Consider the following 19,679-nt stretch of genomic DNA (forward strand, 5'->3'; position numbering starts at 1 on the left):
ACCAATATGATCAACAAAAGAATCTGACATTTTAAAATAAAATATGTTAAATAAATGAATACTTTATTTTACTCAAAGCATAGTAAATTATTTACTCCATTTCTACACATGACATAAAAGTATTTCTTCCTTTGTTACTACAGCTGTTGTGTTTTATATTATTTAATTCTCTGGAGGTATGTAGGCCTACACGAGAATCTGGCAACCTATCCACTGATTGACGATCTTTCAACTATAAACAGGTATAAACCGGTTAGGTTTGTTGTCACGCACTAAAGGACATGTTAGGTATGTTTTTACACGTTAAAGGACTAGGTTATGTTTCTTATCGCCCTTCAGTAGCAGATCATTATTAGTAATAGACACAGTTTTAGTAGTTGATTGTTAAGATAATTAACACCAGATCACACAGGTAAGGTGTTTTTGACATTTTCCCATTTCAGTGTGGTCAATGACTTTGTTAGGCGATGTTGCAGATACATTAATCAATGGTAGCAGGTTTGTTGCGTTAAGGTCGTTAAACTCCCACATTGATCGATTGGCGTGGGAACATCTGGAAGTGGAGCTACATGTTTATATACATATTTATATGCACAGATTTTAAACATTTTAGTAAATGTGTGTGTGTCATTTAGTCTTGTTACATTAATTGTTTTAAGGACGTTTTAAACTTCTGTCACATTGCTTCCGTCACAAATTTTAAACAAAGTTTATACTGTCAGTGAGCATTCTTCATTCAAGAAATATGTCATTTGTGTCTAGAAAACTGAAAAGTTAAGATTTAAATGCACACACATTTAAATGCTCTGTATGAAATTATTAAGAATACATATACTGGAATTAATGTGTATGTTTTGTTATTTCAGAGGCAATGGACTATGATTCTAATTCCAGTGCTAAAGACTTTGATCTGAACTCAGAGGGGGATTATGGAGATTCAGGTACTGACTTCACACCCAGTGTAACGTGATGGAGCTCATTTGTCACTGATGACTGGCTTGAGTTCATATGAGAAGCTGTCCAGACACTTTCATGTTCAGTCCATCAGAAAATGTATGTTTGAAAGTTGTGACTTTCTTGCTTATAATAAAACATGACACACTGTCTGTAGTATTGAAGTTTAGTTTCTGGTTTAACAACAGAACAAATGTGAGTTTAGAAGGGCTTGGACTGTTTTATACATGTGGAGTTGTCTCCTGCATGGCAGCAAAATGAAAGCTAACAAATTAATTTAATTACAGTCTGTCCTTGGAATCCACAAAGGTAACACAGTAATGTATTTAGGACACTTGTTAAGTGAAGGGCAATAGTGTAGTGAAATAAACAGAATCACAAGATGGTGGTGAAAGATGAACATGAACTATGTTCATTATTTAGTCATGTTTAGGTTTTTTTTGCTTGTGTACAGAGTTGTTGTCTAAGTCTGTATTCACTCTCAGTTAGAAGGTGAGGATGAATAGTTAAATAAAGGAGATGTGAAGACACCCAGGAGAGAATGAAGGAGAGAATGTAGGACTGACAAGAAATTCAAATTCATGTTCCAGTATGGAGAAAAAAAAAGAGAGTGAGTCTTTTATTTAGAACCAAAAGTTGAGGCTGGGTCACCTCTACTCAACACTCAGTAGTTCACCAGACTGACCACTCTGGGTTAGGGTTAAGTTAGGGTTAGAGTTAAGTTAGGGATAAGTTAGGATTAGGTTTAGGTAGAGCTGGGCGATATGGCCCTCCAAAAAAATCTTCGATTAATTTTTTTTTAATCCGATTTTCGATTTTAATAGATTTATTTCCTCTACTAAAAAACTACAGATGATAAAGGAATGGTTAAAAAAAGTTTTAATTTATTTTTCACTTAAATTTCCCCTTTGGGGTTAAAGTGCAACCAGAAACAAGCAAAAAACATTTGTAAACAAGTGAGAACATTCAGTAACTTTTAGAAGGCTTTCTCCAACATAGTTTAAGCACTGACACAATGCAACCTCAAACTTAAAATAAATAAATAAAACACACCCTCAAAAAATAAATAGATATAAATAATTTGGTGCCCTTTTTAATAAAATGGAAAACATACAATTTAACAATTGTTGCATGTTGCGTACTGACAGACACGCTGTCTACATTCTGAATAAGAACAGGACTGCCCTCACTTTAGCCTAAATTCCAGCACTTTTCAAACCTAAAACACAATGCAGGCCCGTAGCCAGCATTGTGATGGGGGGGATCTTTTTCCCCCAAAAGTGGGCTTCATTTGCCTCTCTACTCCAGTGCCCCCTAAATACACGAGCGCACTTCAAACCTTTTAATTTACACATATTTTATTCATTATAAGCATGGTTGCCAACTTTTCAAAATCACTAGGAGTGAGATTTGATGCGGGGGGGGGGGGGGGGGGGTGTTATGTCTTATATGTTTCCTCTATGTTGCGTCTAAAGCGATCGATCGCCAGTAGTTGGCGCCAGAGCGAACTAGTAACTCATTGAATCATAGATGTAGATCGGAGATAAATAAACTAGATTTTTTCAGCGTGAGAAATCGGATGTATGGCGTGTGAAGACAGTCAAATGCGAGTGTCTCACGCTCATTGCGTGAGAGTTGGCAACACTGTTATAAGTTTGTTGTGAGTCTGTTGTTGCTGTCCTTATTTGTTTGTCTGTATATCCACCGGAGACTAACAATTCATTCGTTGAATAGCCTATCTATCTTGAGGGGGCATGTGTGTTCGGGGGGGGGGGGGGGGGGGGGGGGGGGTGATCGAACGAACCCTCCGATCCCCCCTGGCTACGGGCCTGCAATGTAACATTAAAATTCGTCAGGTAAATGTTCCTTCCACTGTTTTTGAGGGGTGTTTCTTTATACTACCACAGTTTATACTTTATACTACCATAGTTGCCAAGTTCGCGTTTTCACGCCAAATTGGGCTTGTTTGTAAATCCAGCCGCGGGTAAAAATTCTGGGGTCGCGAGGTGCGGTTTTTTGGGCTACTTTTGAGTTGGGCTACCGTGGGAGTTACAAGTCAACACTAAGAATGGATCGCGATATAATACTTAATTTGTCTCCATTTTACACCCCCCCCCCCCCCCCCCCCCCCCCACCCCCCCGTCGACAACTTTGGTCTTTGGGCTAGTTTAGGCTGCTGAAGGGCGGGTTTTACACTGACTTTGTGCGGGATATTTTTGTAGGACCTGGCAACCCTGCCTCCACCGAGGTGTGCGGAGCCGCGCGCTACGGTCACTCGCGAAAGTTTAATCCATTGAAGCGGGTTCGGTAACCGAGGCAGAAACTGCTTAATCCAAAATATCCTGCGGAGGGAAACTTTATTCACAACGCAACTGAACAAATAGTACTCTTCGCTCTCTCCCTCTATCGGTTTCAAACACACCTTACAGAGGACTTGTTTGGTCTACGTCTGACGCCGGAAAACCGAACCAACTCCATATCACGGAGCTAGTTGCTCTTTTCTTGGGCACAAGCTCCGCCGTCAAGTTTGTGTGTGTTTGTGTGTGTGTGTGTTGAGGGTGGATGGGTGGGAGGTGCTAAACTCACTGAACTACGGGAGCCCACAGTGCAGCGTCGGTGGTGAAAATTAAAACTCAGAAAATCGATTTTCTTAAAAACACATCGTCCTTAACTATAAATTCGAATTAATAGATAATATCGATTAATCGCCCAGCTCTAGGTTTAGGGTTAAGTTAGGGTAGGGTTAGTTTAGGGTTAAGTTAGGATTAGGGTAGGGTTAGGGTTAGGGATAAGTCAGGGTTAGGGTAGGGTTATGGTAACACGTAGGGTTAGGATTAGGTTTAAGTTAGGGTTAGGGTTAAGTTAGGGTTAGGTTTAAGTTAGGGTTAGGGTTAAAATAGGGTTTGGGTCAGTGCAGGTTCTCTTGTCCATTCCCCTAGGAGAGTTTGGTGAGCTGCTTAAATTTGTTCATCACTTGTAATGATGCAGGTAACAAACAGATCTCTAAACATAATGCACATAATACAAAGAGAAATGTGTCATGTTACAGCCCCAGTACAGATGTTCCTGTAAAGGAGAAACTGCTGTCACTCACTCACACACACTCCTCTGTCCTACACTCCAGTCTCCTTGGCTGTAAGTCTGCTGTGATTGGCTGATCAGTGCTGTTGCAACTGCAAAACAAAGATCAAACCTTTGTTTTACTGCTGCAATTATCCATAACATTCAGCCACTCACACACACACACACACACACACACACACACACATACATATCTGAAAGATAAAACTATTGTCTGAAAGATTTACAGGATGGCACAAAACACACTGTAGAACAGAGTTAACAATAACCAGGAAACTGATACAGTACTTGTTCAAGCTTGTTTTGTCTAGCAAGTATGAACTGATTGTGCAGAACAGGTAGAAGAGTAAGAGAGAGAAAGTTAAACAGAGAAGAAACACCAGAACATGCACACACAATTCCCCTTAGTTCTGTGTGGAACAGGTACAACAGGTAGTGGAGACACAGTTCTGGTGATGGGAGATTCTCCAGACACATGTAGAAACTCCAGCTACACTGCTGTTATGGGCACATTCACAACAGCACTTCCTAATATTGTGGTTAAAAATCTGGACCAGACCAAACTGACCTAACTAACGTGATCTGTAGGTTTAATTACATTACAATAGGTCACATGCCCAAATCATGTAAATTAGCAATTATCAAACCTCTGATCAAGAAACCAAATCTTGATCCGACTGTGCTATCTAATTATAGACCCATTTCAAACACATCATTTATATCTAAGATCATAGAAAAAGCTGTTGCCCAGCAATTATGCCTATATCTGCATAGGAATAACACATTTGAAAAGTTCCAATCTGGTTTTAGGCCCCATCACAGTACTGAAACAGCATTAGTTAAAGTAACAAATGATCTCCTCCTTGCATCAGATCAAGGCTATGTATCACTGTTAGTGCTTCTTGATCTTAGTGCAGCTTTCGACACAATTGATCATAGGATCTTGCTAGAAAGGTTAGAACGCTGGGTTGGAGTCTCAGGCACAGCCCTTTCATGGTTTCAGTCTTACTTAACAAATCGCTATCAGTTTGTAGAGCTCAATAATATTTCATCCAAACGTACAATGGTTAAATATGGGGTCCCGCAAGGCTCCATCTTAGGACCACTATTATTTACATTATATATGCTACCATTGGGCACAGTTATAAACAAACATGGTGTCAATTTTCACTGCTATGCGGATGACACAACTTTACATATCAGCCAAACCCGATGACAAACTCAGTTTAGGAAAAATTGAGGCCTGTGTAAGAGATATTAAATGCTGGATGTCTCTAAACTTCCTACAATTAAATGAGGACAAAACAGAAGTTCTCCTTGTGGGCCCAAAGGCCGCAAGACAGAAAATTCCAAATTTAATGCTTAATCTTGCAGACTATCCCATTACACCTGGCACAGTAGCCAAAAACCTAGGCATCATACTCGACTCTGACCTATCATTTGATAAATATATAGATAATACTACTAGGATAGCTTTTCTATATCTCCGCAACATTGCCAAATTAAGAAATGCATTATCACAGGATGATGCAGAAAAATTGGTGCACGCATTTGTTAGCTCTAGACTAGACTACTGCAATTCACTACTGCCAGGATGTTCAAATAGGAATCTAAATAAACTTCAAGTAGTTCAAAATGCCGCAGCTAGAGTTCTGACCAGAACTAGAAAATTTCAGCATATTAGACCAGTCCTATCAGCCCTGCATTGGCTCCCAGTTAAATTTCGTATTGATTTTAAAATTCTATTATTAGCATATAAAGCACTACACGGGCTTGCTCCTGAATACCTCCAGGAACTTATTTCCTACTATGAACCCCCACGTCAACTAAGATCACAGGGTGCTGGTCTGTTATTAGTTCCACAAATTAACAAGGTAACAGCAGGGGGAAGAGCCTTTTCTTATAAGGCCCCCCAGCTTTGGAATAATCTTCCTAAATGTGTCCGGGACTCTGACACAGTCACAATCTTTAAATCTAGGTTGAAAACCCACTTATTTAGTCTAGCGTTTGATAATTAATATCCCCCTTAGATAAAGGTACAGATCCAGGGGTTCATAGACGAAGGGTTTTATGGTAGACTGGGGTACTGGTGCTGTCATCCTGTCACTGCTCGTGGTCACTCAAGTTTGTTGACAGTGCAGTGGACGGATGCCATTGTCTCAGAATGCCCCCAAGCCTATGTTACCTTCTGGTTCTGCCTTTTTTTAGCTAGGCTGTAATAATTTAACTTAGTGCCGGAGTTGCTGCCACACTCCAGAAATGTTTATAATTTTACCTGTCCTGTATATGTCCTCATACAGAGCTAATTTTCCCTGTTTCATTTCTCCACATGGCTGCCCGCCTGCTTGAGGAATAATGAGATGAGGAGAGACAAGCGATCCATCCTGGCCGGCCACCTCCTGCCTAACCGGATGCCTACACCATGATGGACATTATTACATATTTTTCGGTCTAAATTGACATTATTGCATCTTTTACATTCTGTCTACATTCTGTCTATATTGTTGTTGTTGTCATGGTGACCGGTGTCGGCCAGAGGAGGATGGGTTCCCCCCCTGAGTCTTGGTTCCTCTCAAGGTTTCTTCCTCATGCAAAAAACTAGGGAGTTTTTCCTTGCCACTGTCGCCTTTGGCTTGCTCACTGGGGGCTAGGACTCGGCACTTGTAAAGCTGCTTTGTGACAACAACTGTTGTAAAAAGCGCTATATAAATAAAATTTGATTGATTGATTGATTGATAATTATTGTTTTAATTCGTGTTGATGTCTTGTATTATTACTGTTCAAGTGTTCAGTATTTTAGTTACCCCAACATTCTGTTCAGTTGTATGTTGTCCTTTGCTTCATGTTTGTCTAGTCATTTATGTTTTTCTTAATTATAGTTGTCTCTTTGGCTTGTGGGATAATGAATGAATTAACTGATTGATTAATTAATCTAGTTAATGTGTCTAGTTAATCTGGTTAATTAATCTATTTAATTAATGCAGTCTCAACCACCCCTTAGTCAGCCAGGGTACACAAGATGAAACAATCATACTGTTCAACATGCAGTGTAGTTTTCATTGTGAGTGTGAGATTTCATTATGATGTAACTGTTTCCAATTACATTAGTAATGGACTATCAATCAGAATGTAGATTTTAATCTCAACTCTGCCACATTGACCCTGGAGCAAACCCCCTAACAAATCCCCTAACAAACCCTCTAACAAACCCCCTAACCCTCTCAGTACCAGGAGTTCTGTATAATGGCTGCTCTGTGCTCTGCTCCCAGCTCACAAAGAAGCTGGGATATGTAAAGAGAAACACATTGTAGTGTATATATATCTATATATGACCCAAACGAATGCGTTAACCTGGCTTAAATCTGGCATATTTTATCGAAATGCAAAAGTGTTTGGTTGGTAATATGGGGTATGGTAATTATAGTAGCAGTTTAAAGAACAGAGATTTACAATAATATATTAAACATGCCTCCTGTCAAGCTACACTGGTCCCAGCCACAGGGTAACACAAACACTGATACACACACCCCCTTCATCACAGGCACATTATGAGTTAATGCCCAACACGTGTTTTCATTTATTACACAGCTCACAGTGCAGAGTTCAATACCCACAGGTCCTGTTATCTGTGCTGTATGTTGATGATCCAAGAAGTCATTAATCAGAGACTGAAGCTGTTAATGTTATTAATATTTTTGATTTATATTATTGACTGTGTTTATATTGCTTCTTTGGCAGCCATTTGATTTCTTGTTTGAAAGTCACATGGAGAATAAAGACTTTCTTACAAACACCTCACCTCTCTCTCTCTCTCTCTCTCTCTCTCTCTCTCACCGCCATTACACCCCTCACCTCTCTCTCTCTCCTCACCACCATTACACCCCTCACCTCTCACTCTCTCTCTCTCCTCACCACCATTACACCCCTCACCTCTCTCTCTCTCTCTCTCTCCTCACCACCATTACACCCCTCACCTCTCTCTCTCACCACCATTACACCCCTCACCTCTCTCTCTCCTCACAACCATTACACCCCTCACCTCTCTCTCTCTCTCTCTCTCTCTTCTCACCACCATTACACCCTTCACCTCTCTCTCTCTCTCTCTTCTCACCACCATTACACCCCTCACCACTCTCTCTCTCTCTCTCTCTTCTCACCACCATTACACCCTTCACCTCTCTCTCTCCTCACCACCATTACACCCCTCACCTCTCTCTCTCCTCACCACCATTACACCCCTCACCTCTCTCTCCTCACCCCCATTACACCCCTCACCTCTCTCTCCTCACCATCATTACACCCCTCACCTCTCTCTCTCCTCACCACCATTACACCCCTCACCTCTCTCTCTTCTCACCTCCATTACACCCCTCACCTCTCTCTCTCTCCTCACCACCATTACACCCCTCAACTCTCTCTTTCTGTTATAGGGTATCTGTTATACCTTCCATCATACTGGTAGTATCATTGTATTAATTTATAGTTTTTAGACTAAAATGTTAAAATTGCTATACATTTTGTGTGTGATTGTTTCAACTTATTTAAGTTGAGAGTTGAGAATCCTCAGAGCTGAGGATTGTGCTACTGGGGTACAAAGATGCTCCTAGTATCCCTATGATAGTTCATATTAAGCCGTCAGTACCAATGTAATCAAGATGAGACTTCACCTTCAATGATAGAAGTACAGTTTGTAGTATAATATTTGTGCTTACATTTAGGTTAAATTTTTTTACATTGTTATTAATTTTGTGTGTTGCAGATGACACACACCACCTCTCAGAGCTGAGGATTGTTCTGCTGGGGTGCAGATGTGCTGGGAAGAGTTCAGCAGGAAACACCATCCTGGGCAGAGAGGAGTTTGAGTTAAAGACAACTGCTCAGTGTGTGAAGAGACAGGGAGAAGTAGCAGGGAGGAAGATCACTGTGGTTGAAGCTCCAGGATGGTGGAGGAATCACACTGTAGTGGAGAGCAGTGAGATACTGAAACAGGAGATTATGCTCAGTGTGTCTCTGTGTCCTCCAGGACCCCATGTTCTACTGCTGGTGTTACGTGTGAGCACAACTTTTAAAGGGCATGAGAGAAGAGCACTAGAGGGACACATGAAACTTCTCACTGAGAGTTTCTGGAGTCACACTATAGTTCTGTTCACATATGGGGACTGGCTGGGAGACACACCCATTGAACAGTACGTTGAGAGTGAAGACAGCGCCCTCCAGTGGCTGGTTGAGAAATGTGGGAACAGGTATCATGTTCTCAACAATAAGAACAGGGGTGATGACACTCAGGTCACAGAGCTGCTGGAGAAGATAGAGGAGATGGTGACAGCAAACAGTGGCTGCCATTTTGAAAAGAAGAAGAGAAAATTAGGAGAGAGAGTGAGAGAGTGGATGAAGGTACAGAAACAGAGAGAGGACATCAGAGGGGTTATGGGTAAGTTTGCTTTCCTGATGTGATGTAGATTCTTGTGTTAACTGCAGTGAAACAGTTTGTTTTTATGGCACATCACATTTTGCACACAGGGTCCTGGAAATTATATTCTGAACACTAAATACTACACACAGGGTTTCACACAAAGGGTTTTAGACACAAGTTCAACACAGAGAGGTCTACATAGGGGACTAGTAACCTCCTGCTCAGTTCATTATAAATTACTGATACGAATATAATGTGACTGATGGATTACACACAAGATTCAACATTCCAAGATATTTTTTGTCACATAGTTATAATGAGAATAAAACATAGTGAAATGCCAAGAGGTTAATACTGGCTCTGTCCAAATAAGCAAACGTTTATTGTAGTAATAATAATAATAAAAATGATTATTATTATTATTATTATTATTATTAGTATCTCTAATGTGCGTTTGAGCACCAATGTCTTGTGTTTAGCATAATTTACTATATGATAGTGTAGGGGTTTCACCTACTAATCCTTTAAAGTAGACATAATTTGTTTTACCTTAATTATTAATCAGTCTCATTAATTTAGAATCAGTCTCATATTCTAATTATACCAGAACCACAAGTTTAGTTATCAACTAAAGGTAATTAATGGTTTGGTATCTGAAGGATTTAACTATGAATCAGTCTCATATTCTAATTATACCAGAACCATAACATTTATTTATCAACTATGGGTAATTAATGGTTTGGTATCTGAAGGATTTAACTGTGAATTCTTTGGAGGTTTTGGCAACAACCACTTTTGAATGACATCAACACACAATTTGGTGAAAATAAATGATACATTTATTTAAAACCAACTATTCTAAAACAAACAGCATCAACAAGGATCAGTACATTTACAGTGAAGACTGGGTATCTAGTGTGTGTGTGTGTGTGTGTGTGTGTGTAAAAAGGGGAGGGTAATGTGTGCACGCGCTTGTGCGCGTGTGAGGAGGCGGAGTTGTAGTCTCAGTTCTCCTATAGAGAACAAAGCAACTAAAATGGCGCCGACTTTAAACAGTAGATCAGCGCGACTGTGTTAATGAGCTCAGCTGGTTTATTCCAACGTGGTCAGAACAAAGGGTAATGGAGCTGGCTTAATAACTAAAAATTAATGTGGTGTGTCTGAGAATGGGGAAGACTACAAGTTGTCCATTAATCAGATAAATAAAAGATGGTGGCATGCACAGCAAAGATAACTTTGTATATACAAATCTTGATGAAGATTATGAAAATAAAGTTAAACACAAAACACTGTGAAGGTTTTGGTTAAACTTAGATAAGTCTGCAGTTCAAATAACTTTGCCCTTTTATAAACTATGCCCAGCGGTAAGACTCTCACGTGTTGAGGATTTTGGGTAGTGTCGTTGTCCTCCCTGAATTAGGAGGGAATTGCCACCGCAGGCTCCTCGTTGATAAAGCGATGTCGTCCAGGTGTGCTGGGAATCGTCCTTCTGGATATGAAGTCCAGGAATGAGAGTCTCGTTCACGGTTTAACTACAGGGAATTGATCGCCTTTGTTTCAGTCCGTGTGGCCGCGTTAACAAGCTTGATTGAAGTCGTTCGGTGAATCTGTTGTCGCAGTAACGTTGATCAGTTGCTGGTTAGATTACACCGTAACTCGGGCTCGTTATTGAAGTAATACGACTTTCAGCTGTTAGTTGTAGCAAAGTTCGCGTGCTCTCAAACAAAACCGGAGAGAGAGAAATGGCGGAGCCTCTCTTTAATAGGTCTAACCTCGGTGTCAGTCAAACCAGAGAGAGAGAGAGACAGGGAAGCCACAGTTAAAATGAGCTCCTGAAATACTTTCAAATTTGGGTCTTAAAGTGCGACAAACAGAAGAATTAACCTTAAAATATTATTTATTACATCTATTGTGAACATTTTTGGGAGTTTATCTTCATATTTCTGCTAAACCATTGGACAAATCAGCAGAAAGAGACCTGGAACTCCACACACACCGGCCGGAGTTAATACAGCACTACACACGCAGAGAGAGAGGGAGAGAGAGAGAGAGCGCCAAAGAGCGAGAGAGAGAGAGGTAGGAAGAAAACACTGAAAATACTTCAGAAAGTCTGTAAAACCGATTTTTAAACAGATTATAAACAGCTAAAACTCCGCTAGCCGCTAGTAATTCAGGCTAATCGCTAAACTAACTAGCTAAGCTCCAGACGCAGCCGTTAGAAACCGATACGTTGTGTGGTTACCATGGAGACGGAGGCCGCACCGTGCAGAGAGGTTGCGTACCCGGAGAAATGCAGGAGCGCCCAGGCCAAGAAAAAACACAAGCAGCAGATCCTACAGGAGAACCCAGACACCCTGTACGCAGACTACATACAAATACACGGCAATAGGGTGAAGAACAACCTGATATTCCACACTGCCGCCTTGTCTGCCTGGAGATCTGCTATCTGCAGCCACTACCACTTCACCTTCAAAGAGGGGATCGGCAGGGGGGGCAGGATAACCGTCTGTACAGACGAACTCCTGGACACTGAGAACCCCGTACTGACCATCACCTATTACACTAAAGGGACAGTGTTAGTGCAGGGAAATGAGCTCAGCCTCAACTCCTTTCAGCTGAGCTTTCCACATCTGAGAGCTCAGGTAGAAAGAGAGGTAGACAGCACCACTGTGAATGGTACTGACTCTGAAGAGGATTCAGAGGCCCCGCCCACACAGCCCACCACAGCCCCGCCCACACAGCCCACAACAGCCCCGCCCCCATCCCCGTCTGACAAGCAGCTGAGAGAGAGTCTGGCTATGCTGGAGCTGGACTTTACTGAGTTCAAAGAACACACACAGGCCAGGCTCTCACACAACGACACCAGCAGCTCCACCAGCCCCATCCAACAGCTCAGAGAGGAGGTGCTCCAGATACAGAGGGAGAGTCAGGCCAGCATCGCTGAGCTCAGAGTGAGCCTGAGAGAGCTACAGCAAGAAAATCACAGCCTGAGAGCACAGATAGCAAAACTAAAAGAAGAAGAAATAAAAAGAGTGAGAACTTTAACAACACAGATACAGGACGTGAAAGAACAGATCCAGAACACCAGACCCTGTGCTTCAGCCTCCACACAAACACCACCAGACACTGACTACACAAAACACTCAGTCACCTCAAGCCCTCCCAGCTCAGACATCCTCAGTCCCCCTCACCAGCCAGACCCACCTGAAAAGGAGGATGACCCACCTCCACACACCCAGAAAACTCCTGCTGAACCCACGCCTCACCCACAGCCCACTACTGCCACATCAGCAAAGCAGAAACCTCATGTCGTGCTACTCATGGACTCCAACAGAAGGTTCCTTGACCCCCAGAAGCTCTTCCCTGGACACACGATAACAGCAAAACGCTGCAGCACCACTGGCCACGCCCACCAGCTTCTAAAAAAGGAGGCCCTTGGGTGCCCTCAGTGTATTATCATCCACACAGGCACTAATGACCTCCACACCCAGCGGAGCAACACTGCAGAGGCAGTAAGGAAAGTGGCAGAGAGAGCCAGCACAGAGTTCCCAGAGAGCCGCATCATCATCTCAACTCTGTTGGCACGTTCCGACACTCCTCCTCACGTCATCAGCAGCATTAACGCGGAGATCAGCAGAGGATGCGCATCTCTACCAAACGTCCACCTGGCCTACCACCACTCCATCACACCCCGCCACATGCACGATGGAATTCACCTTCATGAGGACGGCGTCCGGATCTTTGCGAAGACCCTAAAAGATGCAGCCCTGGGCCGCAACACGGTTGCACCACACTTCACACCACCTGCAGGCTCCTTCAGACCACCCCCCCTGTATATCCCAAGGTATGCCCCGATATCACCTGCCAGGCTCAGCAGGCCCTGGGCTCCTCACACCCACCCTCCTGTTTCCCCATACCTACCTGCATCCACACAAGCCCCACACTCACCTGCTGCTCCACACCCCCCAACCAAGAAGTCATCACCTGTAAGGAAGCCCCCCCCACGACAAAGGCCACAGAGCTATGCCGCTGCAGTGGCACAGGCACCCCCACCCCCACCCAAAGCACCCCCATCAGCTACACATGAGCTAGGAGAAATAAAAGAGCTGCTTTACACCCTGTGTACAAGACTGCTGCCAAATTAAGAGCAACGTCTACTGTTCATGTTCAGGCGGGTGTACTTCTGTATACTGCGATTATACTACTTCTGAGAAGTATACTACTTCTGGGAAGAGAATAAATAGATAAATAATAGTGATGATTGCACTGTTCGATACAATGTTTATCTATTTAGCTAAATTGCACTGGTGAATATACTTTTTGAAATAATATTTCCAAATAGCTTATACTCTACTGTTTGTAGATAATTTCTTCTGTTTTGTCTCACAATGTAGACCTAATTGATATGTATTTTAAAACTTTGTATAAATGCGCTCATTTCATATCAGTTGTTGGAACATCCAGGGTCTCTACTCCTCAGCGTTTGGTCTGAAGAGTAGAGATCCTGACTTTATAAAGAACACTGAAGATGTAGATGTCCTCATTCTCACAGAGACGTGGTGTCGTGAAGACACGCCCACCCACTGTCCCTCAGGTTACTGTGAGGTCATTGTGCCCTCAATCAAATTAAGCTCAGTCCAGCGCGGTCGAGATTCTGGAGGCCTGTTGGTGTGGTACGGGGAAAAACTGGCCAGGCACATCACAGCCGTAAAATTAGGGAAATCACACTGCTGGCTAAAACTACATAAACAACTTGGCATATCAGAGACAGACACATACCTGTGTGCTGTCTACACTCCTCCAGTAGAATCCCCGTATTATGATGAGGAGTACATCAACAGCCTCCACACAGAGATCAGCCATTTCCAGGCCCAGGGAAATGTGCTGCTGTGTGGAGATTTTAATGCAAGAACTGGATCCAAGTTAGACTATGTAGATTCACAGGGCAATAAACATGTGTTTGGTCAGAGCTCTCCGTACCTCACACCAGCCCTCAGAGTCAGAAACAGCCTGGACTGCTCTGTAAATAAGAGCGGTAAAGAGTTAGTGCATCTCTGTCGAGCCTTAGGTCTGTACATGCTTAACGGCAGGATCAGAGGGGACTCTTTAGGGAGGTTCACGTATTGTTCAGCTCTTGGAGCTAGTGTAGTAGATTATGCCATCACTGACATGGATCCCTCCTCCTTCAACGCATTCACTGTCCGACAGCAAACTCCTCTATCAGACCACAGCCAAATTAATGTGTACCTGAAATGGTCACATCAACCAAAACAAACAGCAACAGAGTCCAGTAAGCTGTACACAGTCCACAGGACCTACAGATGGGCTCCTGATAGTGCGGAGAAATTTATCCTTGCACTTCAGTCAGTTCATGTATCTAACAAAATCACTAACTTTATTAACAACAATTATGAGAATAATAAGAAAAGTGTAAATCATGCTGTGAGTGAAATTAACAGCATTTTACACACAGCATCTTCTATGGCTGAACTACAAAAAACAAACAAACATAAAGATAAAAAACTGATAAAAGAAAAATGGTTTGATTATGAATGTCAATCGATTAGAAAAGAATTAAGAAAATTGTCAAATCTAAAACATAGACAACCAGAAGATAAGGACCTAAGACAAAAATACTGTAACACCCTTAAACAATATAAACACTCAATCAGAACCAAAAAACTAAACTATACAAATAAAACACTCAGAGACATAGAAGATTCTATCAAAAACAATCAGTTCTGGGAGATGTGGAATAACTTGAGCAAAACAAAACCACAAAAAGTACCCACACAGAACAGTGAAATCTGGAAAAATCATTTTGAAAATCTGTATAATAAAGAAATTTCAAAGAAAGAACTAAATTCCAATTACAATCTGATCACACAAAAATTACAGTCACTTGAATGTGCAATCAAAGACAATCAAAACCCTCTCGATTATCCAATAACACAGGAAGAATTGGCTCAAAAACTCAAATCATTAAAACCTAAAAAAGCTTGTGGCCCCGACAGCATCAGGAACGAAATGCTAAAAAACAGCACTCCTGAGCTGCAGAGGGCAGTGCTCAAATTATTCAACCTCGTCCTGAGTTCAGGATGTTTTCCTGACATCTGGAGTCAAGGACTCATTACCCCAATCCATAAGAGTGGAGATAAATCAGACCCTAACAATTTCAGAGGCATCTGTGTGAGCAGTAATCTGGGGAAAGTGTTTAATAATATTTTAAACAACAGAATTCTGTCTTTCCTTACCGAACACGATGTCCTGAGCAAAAATCAGATTGGCTTTCTTCCAAATTACAGAACTACTGACCACATTTACACCCTGCACACCCTAATCAACCAACATGTACATCAGACCAAAAATGGAAAAATCTTTGCCTGTTTCGTGGATTTTAAGAAGGCATTCGATTCTATTTGGCACGAAGGACTCTATTACAAACTTCTAGAGAGCGGTGTAGGGGGCAAAGTTTATGACATCATCAAATCAATGTATTTGGGAAACAAATGTGGAGTAAGAATTGGAGACAAACACACAGAATTTTTCACTCAGAAAAGAGGAGTGAGGCAGGGCTGCAGTCTGAGTCCAACACTCTTTAATATCTACATTGACGAGTTAGCGGTGCAGCTGGAACAGTCTGCAGCTCCTGGTCTCGCCCTGCAGGACGGGAAGGTGAAGTTCCTGCTCTACGCAGACGACCTGGTGCTGCTGTCCCCAAGCGCACAGGGGCTACAGCAGCACCTGGATCTGCTGGAGCAGTACTGCCAGAACTGGGCCCTGGCAGTAAACCTGAAGAAGACCAGAGTTATGGTCTTCCAAAAGAAGCCCAGATGTCAGGAACACAGATACCAGTTCAGTCTGGGCAGCACCGCCCTGGAGCACACGATGCAGTACACTTACCTCGGCCTTGTTATTACTGCATCCGGGAGTTTCAGTATGGCAGTGAATGCACTAAAAGATAAAGCTCATCGAGCAATGTACGCCATCAGGAGAAAATTCTACAATATCGACATTCCGGTTCCAATCTGGTGTAAAATATTTGATAGTGTGATTCAGCCCATTGCGCTGTATGGAAGTGAGGTATGGGGTCCACTCAGTCAGCAAAGCTACACTGGATGGGACAAGCATCCAGCTGAAGCCCTGCATGCAGAATTCTGCAGAATGATTCTAAAAGTCCAAAGAAAAACACCAACCAATGCATGCAGGGCAGAATTAGGCCGATTCCCATTGTCCATCAATATCCAAAAACGAGCTCTAATTTTCTGGATGCATCTGAAAACGAGTCCCAGTGATACGCTACATTTTAAGACGTTACAGACCCAAGAACTGAACCCAGAGAAGAGCCCCCTCAGTCAGCTGGTTCTGAGGCTTATTAACCCTCTAACAGATCAGCCTCGTTCCAGCACTGCTTTAACCTCAAAACTAAACATTAACCACATCATCAAACGCAGTCAAAGGGATTATCTGGAACATTGGGGAAAAGAGATTCGGACTCAAAACAAACTTGAATGCTATCGGGCCCTAAAATCAGAGTATGAATTGGAAGAGTATCTCCTGACTGTCAGAGATACAAAGCAGAGACAGATCCTGACCAAGTACAGACTCAGTGACCACAGCCTGGCCGTAGAGAGAGGCAGGTATAAACAGTCCTGGCTGCCCAGAGAGCAGAGGCTGTGTGGTCACTGTATGACAGGTGAGGTCGAGACAGAGATGCACTTTCTTCTAAAATGTGAAAAATTCAGGCCAACACGTGAAATTTACATACACAAATTCAAAAAGAAAATCCCAAACTTCCAAACACTAACACAAATTGAACAACTAAAAATCATTCTAGGAGGGGGACACAGCGCCCCCCTCACTGCAAAATATGTATCTACATGTCACATCCTGAGAGACAGTGGGAAACGACCCCCCCCCCCCCCTTCAGTTTCAGAATGTAAATAATTATAATGATAACTTTTCATAAATGTTATCATATATTATTATTATTATTGTTGTTGTTATTGTTATTTGTCAATATTATTATCATTGTTATCGTTGTTTTTAATGCTTTGGCAACACTGTACCTTATACAGTCATGCTAATAAAGCTATATTGAATTGAATTGAATTGAGAGAGAGAAATGGCTGATCAGGGTATTTAAACACCTGAACTGTAGACACACCCTTACTTCCGTCAAAGCAAGCTTGTTCAATGTGTTGCCAGTGGTACTGCCACCTGCTGGTTCAGCATGGTACCTACAATAGCTTGCTTTGTTATTGCCTATTTTACAGGTGACACACACCGTCTCTCAGATCTGAGGATTGTTCTGCTGGGGTACAGAGGTGCTGGGAAGAGTTCAGTAGGAAACACCATCCTGGGCAGAGAGGAGTTTGAGTTAAAGACAACTGCTCAGTGTGTGAAGAGACAGAGAGAAGTAGCAGGCAGGAAGATCACTGTGGTTGAAGCTCCAGGATGGTGGATAAATACACCTGTAGAGGAGAGCAGTGAGATACTGAAACAGGAGATTGTGCTCAGTGTGTCTCTGTGTCCTCCGGGACCCCATGTTCTACTACTGGTGTTACTTGTGGACACAACTTATGAAGAGTATAAGAGAAGAGTTCTAGAGGGACACATGAAACTTCTCACTGAGAGAGTCTGGAGTCACACTATAGTTCTGTTCACATGTGGGGACTATCTGGGACATACTCCCATAGAGCAGCACATTGAGAGTAAAGACAGCGCCCTCCAGTGGCTGGTTGAGAAATGTGGGAACAGGTATCATGTTCTCAACAATATGAACAGGGGTGTTGTCACTCAGGTCACAGAGCTGCTGGAGAAGATAGAGGAGATGGTGGCAGCAAACAGTGGCTGCCATTTTGAAATGGACACAAACATTCTACAGGAGGTGGAAGAGAAGAGAAGAGCAGAGAAAGCAAGAGGAAGAGAGAGGATGATGAAGGTACAGAGATGGAGAGAGGACTTCAGAGGTGTTATTGGTAAGTTTGTTATATTATTGTGATATAGGCCTTTGTGTTCTTAGTGAAATTGTTTAGTCCTGTAGTTTTGGGCTTGGACATATCCCTTTGCCCCTCAGTTTGACTCCTGAATCCTAAACTCAGGGAGAGAATTGACCTACTTCATCTTATGAAGCTTATCTTCCACCTAACCAACACTTCACTGAAAATGGATCACCACCTTATCATGGTGGAGGGTTTTGCTTGCCTACGTGATCCTAGGATCTAGGTTGTTGGGGCAATGCTCCTGTAGGGTCTCCCAAGACAAACTGGTCCAAGTAATACAGACAGTAGAACAGACAGCGTCTCTGAATCTGTGTTCAAACGAATGTTGTTAATTACCTTAATTAGAGCAGGCTCAGTATACTGTAAGATTCTTGAAATCCTGACTGACAGCCACTTGGGGATTGGAAATCACAAAGCTGCTTGAAGATGATTTTCCCAATTATTTTCCCAGTAGATTTGAGAACTGTAATTACGTAGCACAGCTGCTTCCAAGTTTTTTTTAACAGAGGCTTCACCACTGCAGTTTTTAGTGCATTAAGAAAAGACCCAATAAGAATGAAGTGCTTATTATCTGAAGTATGTCATCTGCTATTTAGTGAAACACATTATGTAAGAAGGCTGTAGGTAGGTAGTTAAGGCTGCATGTTGATGATTTATGGTGCCTCATTGTCTCAAGTAAAAATTTATTGTGAATGGCACTTATTTGGGGCATTACATGATAGTTTTATGTGTTGATGGACATGTCAAAGGCTGATTTGTGGGTATAGACAGACTAATAGCTTGGCTAATATTAAATAATAAAAAAAAATGAGAATCTCATTACATTGTTCAGTTGATATATATTTAAGAGCCACTTGTGTTTGCAAATGTCTTCATTTGTCAACCATTGTGAATAGCAGTGGGGAACCGTCAGGGCCCTCTACGCCCTCTCTGAGGGCCTCAAATATTCTTAAAACATAAAATATATATACAGATATAATTATCCAATTTTATTTTATCTACTTACAGTTTGACAATCAACATCTAAACAATTACAAAAATCAGGGTTGCCAACTCTCACGCATTGAGCGTGAGACACACGCATTTGACCGTTTTCACACGCTCTCACGCCACACATCCGATATCTCACGCCGAAAAAAAAAATCCAGTCTATTTACCTCTGATCCACATCTATGATTCAATACGTTACTAGTTCGCTCTGGCGCCAACCACCGGCTATCGACAGA

The 19,679-nt window shown here is 42.2% G+C and overlaps 1 protein-coding gene and 1 long non-coding RNA gene across 2 annotated transcripts in view; both read left to right on the forward strand.

Annotated features, from left to right (window-relative positions):
• The first annotated feature begins 267 nt into the window (after positions 1–267).
• Positions 268–6,008, forward strand: LOC143497410 (uncharacterized). Its single transcript, XR_013125880.1, has 3 exons — positions 268–412; positions 867–941; positions 4,004–6,008. It is a non-coding gene; the product is annotated as an uncharacterized LOC143497410 (long non-coding RNA).
• A 2,889-nt stretch (positions 6,009–8,897) lies between these two features.
• Positions 8,898–19,679, forward strand: part of LOC143497403 (GTPase IMAP family member 8-like) — a 31,615-nt gene continuing 20,833 nt past the window's right edge. Inside the window, exons 1-2 of the mRNA XM_076993321.1 lie at positions 8,898–9,466; positions 17,725–18,429. Of these exons, the coding sequence (XP_076849436.1) occupies positions 9,031–9,466; positions 17,725–18,429 (1,141 nt within the window). The 5' untranslated portion in view covers positions 8,898–9,030. The remainder of the gene's footprint in view (positions 9,467–17,724; positions 18,430–19,679) is intronic.

The sequence above is a fragment of the Brachyhypopomus gauderio genome, unplaced genomic scaffold (genome assembly GCF_052324685.1).
Source record: "Brachyhypopomus gauderio isolate BG-103 unplaced genomic scaffold, BGAUD_0.2 sc110, whole genome shotgun sequence".
NCBI classification, from domain to species: Eukaryota; Metazoa; Chordata; class Actinopteri; order Gymnotiformes; family Hypopomidae; genus Brachyhypopomus; species Brachyhypopomus gauderio.